This window comes from Nannospalax galili, unplaced genomic scaffold (genome assembly GCF_000622305.1).
Source record: "Nannospalax galili isolate Female #2095 unplaced genomic scaffold, S.galili_v1.0 scaffold146, whole genome shotgun sequence".
Taxonomy (NCBI): Eukaryota; Metazoa; Chordata; class Mammalia; order Rodentia; family Spalacidae; genus Nannospalax; species Nannospalax galili.
This window is the reverse complement of record NW_008357929.1, coordinates 4,155,848-4,173,466: the sequence shown is the minus strand read 5'-3', so window position 1 is coordinate 4,173,466 and position 17,619 is coordinate 4,155,848. Positions and strand designations below refer to the sequence as shown.

The following is a 17,619-nucleotide window of genomic DNA, read 5'->3' as shown; positions in this document are numbered from 1 at the left end:
AGCACAGGGGACAAAATGTCCAAATACTTGGATCCTGTGGGGGACATTTTCACTCAAACCACCACACTCACGCACAGTTAAGAGACTTTTAAAAGAGACTATGGACTTTTAAGCGTTTGGATTTTTTAAGGACTGTGGAGCTTTTAAGGTCGTACTGTCTATGTTGTGATATTAATGTTAACATCATATTTGGGGCCACGAATTGGAAAGGTTATGGTTTAATAGTTATGTGTTTGTGTGTCAAGTTGACAAGGGGTCAATTGTGCTGGAGAGCTTTAGTGTCAACTTGACACATCTAGGTTGAGGGAGGCTCAATTAAGGAATTGCCTCCATTGGATTGGCCTGTGGCCATGTCTGTGGAGCATCTTCTTGATTCTTGAGTAATCTGGGAGAGCCCAGCCCACTGTGGTAGTGCCACCCCCAGGCAGATGGGCCTGTGTTGCATAAGAAAGCAGCTTGAACAGGAGCCAGGGGAGCAAGCCAGGAAGCAGCATTCCTCATGGCCAGTGCTCCAGCTCCTGCCTCCAGGTTCCTGCCCTGAGTTCATACCTTGAGCTCGCTGATGAACTGTGTCCCAGGAGATGTAAGCTGAATAAACCCTTTCCTCCCCAAGTTGGTATTGGTAAGAGTATTTTGTCACAGCAATGGTGAAACAAACTAGAACACCACTGCTGTACCAACAGAGATTATTTCCTGGGCTGGGCATTGTGATTCATAGGCTTTACAGCTGGGTAGGATCATTGATTTTTCTCCCTTGTCAGCTTGCATAGTTTCCTCTGATACTATAAGAGCTAGTCTTCAGGGAGGAGACTTCCAGGTCAGTTCCAGCTCCATTGCTCCAAGTCCTGTGTTCTAAGTATGTCATGTCTTCAGCAACAGGGTCTTACTTCAAGTTCTCAGTGGCACTAAAGGATTGTGTCAATAACTTGTATTATTTTTGGAGTCTCTTTGATTCCCTGACCAACAACTCAAAGAAAGGTTTCCCGTACCTGGAACTGTGTTTTTTGTTATATACATGTATACTCACATGCATATTGTACATGTATTTTTCAGTAGGCTTTTGAACTAACACATTTCCCTCTAGTTTTTCACAGTCTCTAAGCATGATTTATCTCTTTCCCCTCTCTCCCCCTCTACAGCCTTTCCTATGCCCTCCCTGGTTAAAGCATCCCCCATTTTCACCGTTTCCTACTTGATAACATCTGTCTCCCTCTATACCCCTTTCTCAAACCCTAAACTTTTTAAAAATTATTAAACATTTCAAGAGTGCAAAAAAGTACATACAATGATATAATAGGTGCCTGTGTATCACCACCCAGATTTAGCAAATGCTAACACACTGTCATCCCTTCCCCCTTCCTGCTCATTATTAACCAAGGTACTAAACTCAGTATGTATCATCACAAAGGGGATATCCATATGTTCTGGTTCGTTTCTTCATTGCTGTGACAAAACACTCTGACCACTACCAACTTGAGGAGGAAAGGGTTTATTTATCTTACATCTCCTGGGTCACAGTTCATCAGGGAGCCCAAGGTAGGAACTCACGGCAGGAACCTGGAGGCAGGAGCTAGAGCACAGGCCATGGAGGAATGCTCCTTGCTGGCTTGCTCCTCTGGCCCTTGCTGAGCTTGCTCTTATCCAACACAGGCACACCTGTCCAGGGATAGCACCACCCACAGTGGGCTGGGCCCTCCCACATCACTCAACAATCAAGAAGATGCCCCACAGACATGGCCATAGGCCAGTCCAATGGAGGCAATTCCCCAATTGAGGCTCCCTCAACCCAGGTGTGTCAAGTTGACACTAAAGCTATCCAGCACAATTGACCCCTTGTCAACTTGACATACAAACACATCACTATTGAACCATAAACTTTCCAATTCTTGTCCCCAAGACACAATATTAACATTAATATCACAACATAAAAAAACCCACAGTCCTTAAAAAACCCAAACACTTAAAAGTCCATAGTCTCTTTTAAAACTCTCAACTGTGGGTGGGCTTCTGTAAAATCCAAAACAAGTACTGTCTTATTTCAAAGGGAAGAATCGGGCTCACCTAAGCAAAACCAAAGTCCAGCAAAGCAGCTCGAGGCTAGACATCTGGGATTGTTCTGGCAGCTCCACTTCTCTGACTCTGCTGTCCACAGCACACACAGCTCCTCTCGAAGACCCAGACCAGCTCCATTCCACACCTGCTGCTGTCCTTGGTGGTTGTCCCATGGTCTCAGCATCTCCAAAAAGCTGGGGTCTCCACTGAAACTGAGGCTACACCTTCACCAACGGCCTCTTCAAGCCTCTTGGGGTACAAAGCCTCAGATTCTCTCCATGACCCCTTCATTCCTGGGGTCTTCACTGCAACTGAAGTTTATGGCCTTTCCTGGCCTCTCAGACTGCCAAGCCTCAGCTGCTCTCTGTGACCCCTTCATGTTTTCAACACCAGAACCATGCAGGAGACTCTTACACATTACCAAGTCCTGCTTCCAGCTAGAGATGGAGCTTTGGGTCCCCTCTGTGTGCTGACCCTGAGGAATTACCTCCCAGAAGATTTCACCACAGTGATGTTGGTCTCTTGTTACTTACAGCTGATCTTGCAGCCCCAGCTAACCAGCATCAATTGTCCCAGGAAAGCAAAGGCCTTACTTCAGGTTCTGGTCTCTTCTTAATCACAGCTAATTCTTCAGCCCCAGACAACCAGAACCCACAGATTCTCAATTCTAAACATCACTGGAACATCCCTGATAGTCTCTGCTTCCCTTTGAAGCTTCACAAGCCAGGCCTCCATTATTCACAGCACTTTCAGCTCTACTGTTCCAAGGTCCACAGCAACAAACTCTGAGCACGCAATGGCTTTTCCAGCCCAAAGTTCAAACATGTCCATGGTCCTCCCAAAAACACCAAGGTCAGGTCTGTCACAGCTATACCCCATTCCTGGTACCAATTTTTGTTCTGGTTTGTTTCTTCATTGCTGTGACAAAACACTCTGACCACTACCAACTTGAGGAGGAAAGGGTTTATTTATCCTACATCTCCTGGGTCACAGTTCATCAGGGAGCCCAAGGTAGGAACTCACGGCAGGAACCTGGAGGCAGGAGCTGGAGCACAGGCAATGGAGGAATGCTGCTTGCTGGCTTGCTCCCCTGGCCCTTGCTCAGCTTGCTCTTATCCAACACAGGCACACCTGCCCAAGGGTGGCACTACCCACAGTGGGCTGGGCCCTCCCACATCACTCAACAATCAAGAAGATGCCCCACAGACATGGCCACAGGCCAGTCCAATGGAGGCAATTCCCCAGTTGAGGCTCCCTCAACCCAGGTGTGTCAAGTTGACACTAAAGCTATCTAGCACACCATACATAGTCATAAAACATATAATGTTGTTGTATATATTTAAAATTTAAATATATATCCTACCATTCTCTCTGGAAACTTACTTTTTTATCGGTGTTTTGATACATGTAGATCTATCCCATTCATTTTCACTCCTGCATAGAACTCTATTGTGTTGAATAAATCACAGCTCATTTATCCATTGTCCTACTGAAATGTGGCATAACTTTCTTTACATTTTTCCTTTTTATGAAAAGTTTTATTGAGTTATAACTGACATGCAATAAACTACATAATATTAAAGGTGTAAAATTTGATGTGCTTCAAAATATTTATGCATTCATGAAACTGTCAACATTGTTGAAATACTGAACATACTCACCTCCACACTTCATCATGTCTCTTGATAATACCTTACTGCCAATCTTCCCCACCCTGCTGTGCTCGAGTCACCTGCTGATCTTTCTTCACAGTTGATAAGCTTGTGTTCTCTACCATTTTATACACTAAAATAACACAACATTCATGCTTTTGTTTGCTTGCCTTTTATCACTCAGCTGCACTTTTAGATTAACCCGTGTTGTTGAGTATATCAACAATTCATTCTTTTCTTGCTTAAATAGTAAGATAAAATTTGTAAAAGCATTCCAAATGATTCTTAACCTACATAAGTGCTTAGTAAGTGGAAGCTATTATAATAATATTAACAAAATACTTTCCAAATTTAAGAATCTGTATTACACAATCATTCCTAAGCCCCAACTGCCAAAATAAAAAGAAAACAGATGTTTTTACTTAACAAGGGAGATGAACAAAATTATGCTGGAAAAAAACAATATTTTTAGAAGAAATGCTCCTGTGTTGAAATAGGCAATTATACCCCTACCCCTCATAAGTCAATCCCTAGAGATCTCAGGGGACATTTTGCAGTTCACACATCTTTCGAGCTCAGCAGATGCTTTCTTTCTCTACATCACAAGTTGTTGTACTGAGGAGGCAGCTGCTGAAGTTGCCCACACCTCTTCTCTCTCATGGCATCCAGTTCTGGAGTCTCCCTTGAGTCTTCTTCCAAACCTCAGAACTCACTGAAATGTAAATGATCGCCACACTTCAGGCATTCACACAGCTCACATGGCTTTATGTACAGCGAAAATTCGATGTTAATGTATTCACCCTTGTGCTAAGAACTCTGCCATTTAGTTCATTTAATCTCCAAGCCCATCCTGTAAGCCACTTCATTGGTAATGCTCTTGATTGCAAGTAGCAGAAAATCTAATGATAGTGGCATACAGACGGACACACACTCACACACAAACATATATACACATTAGTCTGAAGGCAAGCAGTTACAAACTCTAGATCAATTATTTAATGATGTCAATATTAACATATTTGTTATTTCCTTGGCTATTCCCTGAAGATAGCAAAATGGTTGTTGCTTTATCCATTGTATTTGCATTCCAAATAGGGAAATCAGGGGCATGGTGGTACATGCCTGTTATCCCAGCACTTAGAAAGCTGAAGTGGGAGAATCAAGAGTTCCAGGCAAGCAAGGGCTATATTGAAATTGAGAAAAAGAGAGAGAGAGAGAGAGAGAGAGAGAGAGAGAGAGGAGACAGAAGTCAGAAAGAGAGAGAGACAGAGACAGAGAAGCAAAGAGACAAAGAGACAGAAAGATAGAGACAGAGACCACTCCTGAATCCCATAGATTGCTTGTGTCTCACTGTTCAGAACTATGTCACATGGCCACCCCAGGTGGAAAGTAGCAAAGGGGAATGAGGTTGGGAGTGATGCTGATCACAGATCTGATGGTAATTTCCTTTCTTCCATGATGACCACATGAGTAACATGGTCTCAAATGTGGATTCTCTCAAAATCACCCTATGAGTTAATACCCATTATGGTTTGAATGAAAATGTTCCCCATAGGCTTCAAGTATTTGGACATTTTGTCCCCAGCTGGTGGTGCTGTTTTGGGGGCTATTAGGAGTGTGGCTTTGCTAGAGGAAGCATATCTCTGGGGGCAGACTTTGGGACAAGCTTTGCCAGACTTCCTGTAATTCTCTGCTTCCTGGGCCTGCTTGAAGGTGTGAGCACTCCTCTTTGTGCTAAGGCCAACCTCTTGCCACCATTTCTCCCCACCATAATGGATTCTTGATTCTTCTGGATCTGTAAGCTCAAATAAATTATTCGTTTTATAAGTTTCCTTGGTCATGGTGTTTTATCGGCAGAAAAGTGATTAACACAGAAGTTGGTACCAGAAGTGGGGTGTTGTCTGTGAAGAGCCTGACCATGTGGGGTTTTGGAGGAATGTGGTAGACCTTGGGAGTTTGGACTGGAAAACTTGCTGTAAGCAGAACTTAATGGGCCATTCTAGCAGGAACCTGGAAGAAAGTAGTGCTGAGAACAATGTAGGTCAAGAGAAAAATAAGAACTTAACTAACAACTAGGATATTTTGTCAGTCTGGCTGCTGTTTGCCCACAGCCTAAGAGCTTGTCTGAGGCTAAGTTGAAAAGTAATGGACTACTTTCTTTGGTGGAGGAAATTTCAAGACAACCTAATATAGAAATGGTGGAGAGGCTAGTAATGTTGAATATTATGCAGTTTTACAGCGAAAAAGAGCAATAAGTACAGAATGTACAGTTTCAATTTTTTTATAAAAAAAAATCACTAGGAAGATTAATATTGGAACCAAGGCTCATGCTGAAGGAAAGCTTCCCTTTAATAAGGAGAGTAGAACAATTAAGTAAAGGGCTAAATGTTTGCATTTAAACAATGGAAAGAATACCTTCAGGGCAAGACTGCACCCAACTAAGCCTCCAACTTTTGAAAAGAAAAAACCTGAGGAGGTTCCTGCTCCTAGAAAACTCCTGTGGATAAAAACTGCTGACAATATGGATGAAGCAGGCTGGGGATCCATCCCAAACTTGCAGCTAAACTTGGCAGTGTTGTTCATATGGTGCTGGTTTTAGAGGCGTCAAAGACACAAGAGTATAGGGATCATCCGTTTTTCCTTTGTGGTTTCAGAGACCCATTGAGACTAGGCAACATGTATCAGGGGCATCCCTGCATAAAGAAGGCCCTGACAGGTCACTGCATGAAACTGTGAAGGTGAAGCCTAGTTGGTAGTGGAGACCCCAAGAAGACAGAGATGCTAGAGCTGTGAGGCATCTGCCAAGGAGAGCTGCATACAGGGAGTAGTACTAGCCCAAAAGAAGATATATCTTGCACACAGCAAAGCTGGAGGGACTGAGACATCCAAGCCCTTTAGAAGTAAATCCTAGAAGTCAGACATGGAGTTACTGAATTTGGCGTTTATCCTGCTGGGTTTTGGTCTTGCCTTGATTTGCTGTTTCTTCAGTCTGCCCCCATTTCTCCATTTTGGAATAGGAATTATGTAATTTGTCTTTTGATTTTATAGGGGCTTACAATTAAGAAATTTCCCTGTGTCTCAGCCAGGCATAGTTGTGCATGCCTTTAGTCTTAGCATTTGGGAAGCAGAGGCAGGCAGATCTCTCTGAGTTCAAGGCCAACCTTGTCTACATAGCAAGTTCAAGGCCAGCTGGGGCTACAGGGAGACCCTGTCTCAAAAATAACAAAAGAAAAAAAATAGAGTGAGAGAGATATCCTTATGTCTCAGAAGAGACATTGGACTCTGGACTTTTGATATAGTCCTGAGCCTATAGGGGCCAGGGAGTGGAATGTGGTGGTTTGAATGTGAATGCCCCCATACATTTCAAGTATTTGGATATTTTTTCTCTAGTTGGTGGTGCTGTTCTGGGAGATTTTAGGAAGTATGACCATGCTGGAGAAATGTCACTGGGGGCAGGCTTTGGGAATTCTTATGCCTTGCCAGATCTCCAGTCTCTCATTGTTTCCTGCACCTGCTTAAAGATATGAATGCTCCACTTTCTACTCTGGCCACCTCCTGCCACCATGCCACCCTGCCATGATGGACTGATTCCTCTGGAACTGTAGACTCAAATAAGCTCTTCCTTCTATAAGTTCTTTTGGTCATGGTGTTTTGTCACACAATGGAAAAGTAACTAGAACAATGGCAAAGTTGTCTAATTTTGTCAAACTATCTAAATGAGCCTTCTATTTTGACACACTTCAAGGCATGCATCTTAATTTCCATAACAGAATGCCAGGTTTGCTTCCGCACATCTGATCTGTGGAGCTCGTTCACATCTTTTCTCTTTGATTCTGAAGATAGCAAGATCTTCAGTCAGTCATGGAGAAGCTCAGCCTTCAACAAACTAGTCTGTGTTGCATATACACAGCACACTAATACTACTACATCTCAAGCTGGAGGCCTCTGCTCTTCATCCCACCAGCTTGTTCAGAACTCCACTAACCCAGCCATATTGCTTTCTTTCTCTTCACTGAATGGCAGCTTAATGCTCCATCCCTGGGTTTTGCTGAGGATTAATATAATAAAAGATCATTTTTGGCTTATCTTTATGCTCTCTGTAAAGTCTCTGTTGAAGACAATTTTATATCTTGGTATATCTTTTGTAAGTATCCATGATATATACCTCCTGCAATTTATGACCTGGAACAAGTTTTCATTTAAAAGAGGTAGAATTGTACCACTTCCAAGACTTTATAGTTACAGTAATTAAACACAGATTTAGCTCTGAGCTTTCCAGCAAGCAGTTCACAAAGGAATATGGGAAGTGAACTTTTACGGTTTATAATAACAATGTCATCTTAGATTACAGGTACAAATAAGTTTCCTTTCATTCCAAATTGTTTTCAGTCTTTTTCAGTCTTTATTTTAATCAATATGTTTCTGTCTCTCCAAATACCTTATTCTCTTCTCATTCTTTTTGAAAATGTAAATCATTTTTTAATAATACAGTTTGCAAAGAGCCACAGACTGATAGCTTAGAGATAGTAAAGGAGGCTCCAAGAACTTGGGGAAGGTGTCAGTTCTTAGTTTCTGTTGGAAGGGAGATGGCTAAACCTCATGCCCATGAAAATCCTGCTCTCACCATCAAACTGTCATTTAAATTATTAGTTCAACAAATACTTGAGAGCTTAATTATACTAATTAGAGAGGAGCTCAAATGTCTGAAACCGCAAGTTGAAACTCTGAAACCTGTTCATTAAAACTTAAGGTTAAAAGGGGTCTTTAAACATCTAATCAAATTCCTACCCCAAAGGAGCTCCATGCTTACATTATGGCAGATAGACAGCTCTCCTTCCCTTAAAACCTTCAAAAAGGAAATGACACAAACCAGTGCTAAGTCATCAACAACCCATCTGTAAGTAAGAATTGTACTTGAAACTATAGGAGATTCAGGACATAATGAAGCTGAGAACAACACCTTCCAGGCAATTGAGAAGTTCTTCCGGAAATTATGAAATGTAGGTCAGTCATTAAAATAGTGTTTTAAAAGAATCTTTAGTATGAGATAGAGAAATTTATGATAAAGCCAAGCATGATGATACAATCCCAGCCCTCCAGAGGCTGAGGCAGGAAGGCTATGAGTTTAAGGCCAGCCTGTACAATATACTGAGTCTCAAAAAATAACAAGTAAACAAAGAAGAATTGAAAATAAAAGTTTCATAATGTATCTTTTAAACTAAAATGTATACAATAAATATGTTCAGTATAATTATGATTTTGTACAGATAAAAATCTAATAAGAAAAATAACTCAAATAAAGTACACAAAAGTATTTAAAGTAATGCTAACTGCTAGGTGATAGAATTATGGCCAATTGTAGCTTTCATCGCTGTGATTTTCTATTCGTTCTAATCTTTCTAGGATGAATATGTATGATTTTTATAGTCATGCAAAGCAAGCTATTTCTTGAAAGAATACATCAAAAGGCCTTACAGATATAACTGAAAGTTCTCAACATATGAAAAACTTAAATAATTTGAAAGGAAAGTAGTTCAAACACAAGTATACAAATCATGTCATTGCGAAGTAAGTCATGATTAATTATTGATGCTATCTGTTAAAAAATATGGAACAGACAATGTGCTAACTGAGAATTTCTGAAAAGCAGAAGCCAAGTCAGAGCCCTGTGTGAGAAGTGTTGGCAGCTGTGGTCCCCTGGGAGTCCATAGCCTGGTATACCTTGTCAAGCCTTGGCTTTGCCTCTCAGGAGCCATTTGATCTTGGAGAAGAACCCCTGATTTCTCTAACTCTTAGTTTTTTCATACACTAAAAGACTTCTGAGAAGTAGTGGTAGTTCATCATGGGGGCTCTGAGAGGTAACATGGGCAGGTCAGCTTCTCCCTATAGTAGGTCCCCAGTGTACTGTATGGATGAATGAATTTTCTACTGTTGAATCCAGAGAGTGGAGGAACAGTGAGACCAGAATGGTCAGGAACAACCCAGAGAGGCTGAGAATGAAGGCACAAGGAATCTCTCATCCAGCGTGATGGTTAATATTTATTGTCAACCTGACAGGATCTAGAATCATGAAAGAGACATACCTCTAAGCATGTCTGTAAGAGATTTTCTAGATGGCGTTAATTGTAGGGGGAAGACCCATCCTAAACATAAAAGACACTGTTCCAAAAGCTTCAATTCTATACTGGATAAAAATGAGAAAGCAAGCTGAGTACCAGCATTCATCTGTCTCTGATTCCCGACCGTGGACACAATGTGACCAGGTGCCTCAGGCTCCCGCTGCCATGCATCTTACCATGATGCACCCTTAAACTTAAGTAGCTTCTGTCAGGTATTTTGTCATAGTAATGAGAAAAGTAGCTCATACACTCAATGAGGAAGAAAGCATTGGCATCACGAGCCCAAAATATAGATTATGGTTTCAGCAGGGATCTTAACCTGTCTTACTTAGCCTCTGAGCCTTTAATTCCAATAGAGGGATATTAAGACTTTCTTTCCCTCTCTCATGGGGCTTATTAGAATCATAAAATACATTCATTGAATTCATTCATTCCTGAAAAAACTTAATAAACCATTCCTGAAAATTAAATAATCCCTGTCCTAGGGGAGAGTTTAGGTTCTCATACAGAATGAGTAGATGAAATAAACAAACAAGATAAATAGTAAAGAATACAGCATAGTAAATCATGGTTAGTGTTTTGATGAAGAGTGAAATGGGAGGCTTAATTTCTGAGTACCAAGAAGGCCATACTGGGCAGGGGGACCAACTGACAGTCCTGTAAATAAATGAAGAAGCAAACTATTTTGACATTTTTAAGAAGAGGATACCAGGCAGAGGAAATGAGAGAGAGAGAGAGAGAGAGAGAGAGAGAGAGAGAGAGAGAGAGACACGGGGGCGACACACGGGAGGGACACATAGAGAGAGAGAGAGAGAGAGAGAGAGAGAGAGAGAGAGAGAGAGACCCTGGGGCATCACATGATGGAAGCAGGTATAGGAAGCGAGAGTGAAGGGAGAAATAAGAGGGAAGAAAAGGCACCATGCATGTTTTAAATGAAGAAGTCGCCAGCCTGGCTTTTGCATACCTGCAACAGGATGTCATAGAGAGCTTTAGGCAAGGCATTGGCATGATCTAGTTCATTCTTCACAAGGATCCCCCATCTCTGTTTTGAGAATGTCATGAAAAGAACATAGCAGGAAAGCAGGGTAACCAACTGGCAGTCCTGCACTCGCCAGATGAGAGCCAGGAGCAAGGATGAGGGTGGGGCACAGAGCTATGAAAATGAGACATGGACCTTACATAGACCCAGCAAAGCAAACAACACTGTTCTCTGTACCACAGACTGAATGGCATAGTTCCATATGGATCTTAAGAAGTTCAGCAAGAATATAGAAATAAGTGGGCAAGAGTCTCTAGACCTGTAATGATGATCAGAACTCAAATCAGAAATGCTGTGAGAGGGTCCCTTTCCCCATCAATATGTTTGCTTTGCACCTTCAGTATCAACACCTTCCCTTGAACTTAAGGCATGCCCACTCCTCCAGTCCTATGTAGACAGAATCTTCATTCAGTACCATTCTGTCACAGATGTGACAGGGAGCAGAGTGAGGTCCAGGAGGCTCAGAACTGTGTCTGCTTTTCCATTTTCAAGAGAACTTCCCATCCTCCACTTAAGACAACCCAGCACTCTCCAGGGCTACTTCTTGCTAACTGGGGTGCTTTTCTCCTCCACCATCCTGTAGAAGCGTAAAGAGCTTAATCAACCCAAATTACAGGGTCTGCTTAATTCAAGGGGTTGATGTGAATATCATTGCCTTGGGAGGAGGAGAAACAAGTATTCCTAAGGAGAGTGTTCCTATTAGCAGGACTGTTCTCACAGCGTGTCCTTGGCAGCCCATTAATTATATTTCATTTTGACAGATCTCATATATACTTGTTATATCTTGGGGGGGGGAGAAGGTGTTGGGTGATTAATTGGTTGATAGTGTATGTTAATTACATGCTAATTAAATTTAAATTTAATTCATATTTGAAACACTTAATTTAACTTGGGCCCAGGAAATTAGAATATTCAAGCTTCCTGAAGGAACTTGTCTTTCTATCTGTCACCTTCCTTGTCTGTTGACATGGTCTCCTTGTTTACAAACTTGTTTTTCTAGAAAAAAAATCAGATGGTTCTTAGTGCTCCCAGCTGTAATAAGAAAGTGTTGGTTTTTGCAATCCATAAATATTTAATTGCTGGGGGAAAAAGTAAATTCTGTCTCTCCACTCTATTACTTAAGTTTGCACTATACAAGCCCAGTCAGGCTGGAAATGGTGCATCCAGTTCCGTCCCTTCAGCTTGATAATGGAAGAACCAAATCCAGGAGAGTGTTTGTACTCAGTTCCCAGAAAGTCACTGAGGTTGTCCAACATGGGGCCAGAGAACCGAAGGCAGAGGAGGAACCATTCAGCCAGGGAAGCCACCTACACATTCTCTGAGTTTAAGGTTGCTGCCAAAATGTCCACTGATTCCTCTTGACAGCCTTCAGGGTGGAAGGGGCCTCCACTGAGCCCTGGGATGGAGCCATAGCCCCTAGGCCCCTTCATGTCTTAGTCATACAAGAGAGGTCTACCAGGGTCCAGTTCTATGTAGATTTCCTCAGGGATAAAGCAACTGGCCTTGTAGGTGAGTGCAACTTCAATTTCGAATCTATAAGCAAAGAAGACTAGAGACAAAAAGTATGGTAGGTGCATGGGCTTTCCGTTTAACTTCTCTGTTCTGCATCCTAGCTCTCCCTTAAGAATAGTATTAGCGCTTCTGTACCTTGGTGCCCTTAGCTATGAAATGATTATCCCATAGTCCCATGTTATAAAAGTTAGATGAGATAATAAATACTTGCAACAACCTAACAACACATTGAGTAAGATGCTTTGTGTCTGATGGGGACTGTCACTATTGCTGCCTGGTTATTTCCAACTCCCCCTTCTGGTCCTGTAGAACAGCAGAATCTAGTACTGTAATGGTTGCAATCTGATCATACATTGCAGGCTGCACCTCAGCTTATTCTAGTCACCTGTACTACCTGGGTTTTGGCCTCTGAGAGTCAAACCTCCTTCCCTAATTAATGGGGTCTCTCCTTAGCTGTCCTGGAAAAACCTCTAGAAAAAAAAGCTGGCAGGAATTACGGCCCTCCAGGCAACAGGAAGCTCATCTACTTCATAGATGACATGAACATGCCTGAGATAGATGCCTATGGGACGGTGCAGCCCCACACTATCATCAGGCAACATCTGGACTACGGCCACTGGTGAGTGTATGTGTAGTTGGGCTTCAGGCCACTATCTAGCCTGCTGCAATGACAAACTCCACTAAGCTCTGATGCACTTGAGGCACCCAAGGATAAACACTGCTCCTTGGGGGATTCTGTGCTTCCTGGAGCATTCCCTCAGACAGGGCTTCCAAATTAGAGGTGCTGCTGAGCCCTCACCAGTCCTGAAGTCCTCATTCCATCAACTAACTAGTCCCTGCCCCATTGCTGACTCCTTCCCATCATTGAAACTTCAGCAAATTTCTTGTTTTTGTTTTTCTTCTATTTTCCAATGACTATTCTTTCTCTCCTATGTTCTACCAAATTCCCCTCTTTCCTGCTTCCACTCACTCTTCAATGCACTCCTCTGTGATTTCTGCCCCACCCACTTCTGGACTTTTGCAGCCAGTCTACAATCTATTGCTGTTACAGAATCCAAGGGACCCTGTTGAAGCACAGTCCTTCTCTCTGCAATGCAGCTTTTGGAGTTCTGGCTTCCTTTGCTTTCTGGGTAGCCACATGGATCTGATTTTCTTCTTACCTATTAGTAGTCCCCCTCTGTGCTCTCCTAGGCTATTTCTTCTATAGATACTGCATTTCTCAGGAATTCATCATGGGCTCTTGTTTCTTTTCAATCTCTCAGTGAATCTAGGCATCTATTTCTTATTTAACCACCCAACGACATAAGTCACAGAGCTCAGGCTTCCTTATCTTGGCCCTCACACTGGACTCTTAGTAGAGGTTTGTTTTGTTTTGTGTGTCCCAGGCTGGGCTCATCCTCAGAATCTTCCTGCCTCAGCCTCCCTAGTGCCAGAGTTGCAGATGTATACAACCACGTGTGGATCATCAGAGGTTTCTAACTCTCCTAGGTATGATCGGAACAAGCTATCCGTAAAAGAGATCATGAATGTGCAGTATGTCGCCTGTATGAACCCGACTGCAGGCAGCTTTACCATTAACCCACGCCTTCAGGTATGGGAGGAGCCAAGCATGGGCGGAGCCCCTGGGTCCTAATGCTACCTTATCAGGGCTGTTAGCCCTTGATTATAAATGATAAATGGCCTTTCTATTGCCAAGCCTACCAAAGGGGCAAACCCGATTGGAAACTCTAGGATAAGCAAGAAACTGCTGGACTCAGTGTCACAAAAGTCTAGAACTAGAAGGGTTCACAGAGTGCACAAGACTCAACTATCTCATTCTTCAGATGAGGGAACTTCATAGAGATGAAATTACCTTCTCAAGGACATATGGGTACTCAGTGTCAACCCAGATTTGGACTCAGATTCTCTTCTCATTACCTTATGCAGCTACCTTTGACCAAAGGTTTAATGCCGTTATTCCTCCTAATCACTTCACAGTAGACTTTTGTATGTAGCATGAGAAATGTGACAAGACATAGCACGCAAAGCCCCTGAAAACCCTTAGTTACTGTCCCCTAATCCAGAAGCAGTGATCGTCCCTGGGTGATAAAGAACACGCAGCTTACACCTCTCCTGTGTGCCTCGTTTCTTTGTGCAGCGTCACTTCAGCGTGTTTGCCCTCTCCTTCCCGGGAGCTGATGCCCTCTCTTCCATCTATAGCACCATTCTGAGCCACCACCTGAGGCTTGGAAACTTCCCAGCTTCCCTGCAGAAATCCATCCCCTCGCTAATCAAACTGGCCATCATCTTCCACCAGAAAATCGCTACCACATTCCTGCCTACAGCCATGAAATTCCACTATGTCTTCAATCTCAGAGATTTGGCCAACATTTTCCAGGTGAGTTCACCTGCTCTTAGACACACTGTAAGATTTAGGTATGGTCCAAAGGCTCCCATTCTTAGTAAGATAAATTATGAATGCCAAACTCTTCAGCAAAGACACAGTTTGTATGGGTCTGTGAACACAAACATGTAAAGAGTGTCATGGGCTCCATGAGGAAAACTTCAACAAGATAGAGGCTTCTTTGAAAATTATATTATTTCTTGGGGCTGGAGAGATGGCTTAGTGGTTAAAAGCACTTACTGCTCTTGCAGAGGACCCAGGACATGGTGGCTAACAACTATCGGTAACTCCAGTTCCAGGGGATCCGACACTATTCTGACCTCCATGAGCATTGTATGACATGGATGCACTTACATGCAGGCAATATACTCATCCACATAAAAAATAATAAATAAAATATGAAAAAAATTATATTACTTCTCAGTTAAGAAAATACATCCCTGAGTTTGTTTCTTTGAGCTTAAGAAGGCTCAGCATCATGGAGATAATGTTATAATGATTCCAGTATGCTGGGAAGGAAATGGAGGGAGGAGGAGGAAGAAGAAGAGGAGGAGAAGGAGGAGGAGGAAGAAAGTGAAATCCCTTGGGTTGCGTGGTATATTCATTGCTCTTATGATAAAAAGGAATGCCCTCCAAACCATACAAGTTAGAAGCCATATGTCACCTCCCTGAGACAGCCTCAGTCTTCCAAATTCCAGTTCATTTCTAGATCAAAGCTATTTCAGATCCTTCCAACTTCAGGGTGTGGTAGATCACAACTGTAATTCCAGCACTTTGGAGGCTGTGGCAGGAGGGTCTCAAGATGGAGGCCAGATTAAACTACATAGTGAGATCCTATTTCAAACAACTAACGAAAAACCTCACTACCCTGTGAAGCCTGCAGCACTGATGCCTCCAGGCCTGGGCCATGACAAAGTCTGTACTTACCTTCTATTAGCTCTTATTGTTCCAACTTCAGTTGAGAGAGACATTGTTTACAGCACAAACCCATGCTTAAATCTTACAACAACATGATGCAGTGGAAGTATTACTGTCTGCAGTTTCCAAATTAGGAGCAAGAGGCAGAGCTGTTTCGTTAAACTCAATGCTCTTAGGGGAAAACACAGAAGGAGAGATGGTGAAGCTCACTGACCAGAAGCAGCCCGGCTTTGCCTTGTCATCTAGACTACTTGAAATTCACTCATCTCAACCCTTTGGGACAGACATAATGACTCCATTCAGCAGAGGCTTGGAGAAGTTACTAGCTAGCAGATGACAGCATGAATACTTGAGACAGAAAGTGCAGTGGTATTAGCAGAATAGGCAGGTCATCCTAGGGGGAGCTGAGTGATGGGTATCAGAAGGGTAAGAGATGAGATGAGATAGTTTGAGGCCAGAAGAGGTCCTTACGTGAAGTTTGGCTTTAGTCTGTAGTATTTACATGGCTCAGCACTAAATTTTCATACCCATTAACTCATTTAATTCTAACAACCCTAGAAGGTAAAACAGTACCTATAGTCAGCCTTCATATCTGAGTTCCGAATTGGTAGATGAATCACCTGTAGACTGGAAAAAATTTTAGAACTTGGATCTGTATTGAACATGTACATTTTCTTTCTTATCATTGTTCAATTAATAGTAGTATGTGAAACACCTATTGATATTTCATTAGATATTCTATATAATCTAGAGATGGTTTATGGTTTCAAGAAGATATATAGAGGTTATATGCATATAATACCGTGTTTTATATAAAGACCTGAGTGCCCATGGATTATGATGCCTGGAACCAGTGCCCTGTGAGTCCACCAGGAAGACTAAATTCCAGTTCAGAAATGATACCGCTGCGACATAGTCAGTCGGGTACCTTAAGCACAATCGCATAACTGGTAAGCAGCAACAGTGTTGGCCACGATTATAACAGGCCCTCCTGTGTATGTATTTAGGGACACAAAAATGCCTTCTAAGGAAGAGGTGTTGTATCCTAGTTGTTTTAATGATTATTGGTGCAATATCTAGAAAAAAAACAGAGATCAGAGAGATGCCAGAATAGAGGCTGAGCCCCTTGTTACCCTGGCCTGTGTCTTTGCCTGACTCAGACAGCCTGAGTGGCAACCCCCTGGGCTATGTATTCCAGCCTGTTCTCTTGATAGCCTGCTGGCTGTCAGGCACCTGCCACAGCACAGGAGAGTACATCCCCCACTGGAGCGCTGCCTCCCTTCAAATTCAACTGCACAGTCCTTCCCATCCTGTTCCAGAGGGGCCTTCCACTTCAGTGCTCCTGCTTTCCTCTGTCCTTGACTGCTTGTCTGAAGGCCCAATGCAAGAGATTAAGAGGATAATTGATCAGCTAATAGGAGACACACACTTGCTACAGAACCCATCTGGCTCCAAGCCTCAATAAGCCACCTTTGTATGCACTTCCCTCACTCCATCCAAATAGAAGTTGAACTTGGTGGTGCCATGGGTATCAGAGACCATGAAAATTTTCTCCTCTCAGGGCCTCGCATTACAAGTTAAGATGGTTCAGTCCACACTTGATGTGCTCATGGTCACTTGGCACTTCACTGTCAGCATGACTGGCTGAAACGGGGACTATAAAGCTAACAGGATAACTCCCATCCCTGTCTAGTACAGAACCACAAAAGTCAGGATTCCTGGATGGTACTTTATTCCACCCTCTACATTTAATTTATGAAGAATTGATGAAGAGAAAGAGGCTGAGATATACACCTGGGTGAGGCCAAAAGAACCCAATGCCATTTTTTTTTCAAAATTTATTGATTTATTTATTTTTTGGTCTTTTTGAGACAGGGTCTCCCTGTAGCCCCAGCTGTTCTGGAACTCACTATGTAGACCAGGCTGGCCTTGAACTCACAGAGA

General features: G+C 42.6%; 1 protein-coding gene across 1 annotated transcript in view; it reads left to right on the top strand.

The window, feature by feature from the left end:
- Window positions 1–17,619, top strand: part of Dnah9 (dynein axonemal heavy chain 9) — a 430,757-nt gene that overhangs the window by 187,564 nt on the left and 225,574 nt on the right. The window contains exons 39-41 of the mRNA XM_008855701.3: window positions 12,828–12,993; window positions 13,863–13,965; window positions 14,512–14,751. Of these exons, the coding sequence (XP_008853923.1) occupies window positions 12,828–12,993; window positions 13,863–13,965; window positions 14,512–14,751 (509 nt within the window). The remainder of the gene's footprint in view (window positions 1–12,827; window positions 12,994–13,862; window positions 13,966–14,511; window positions 14,752–17,619) is intronic.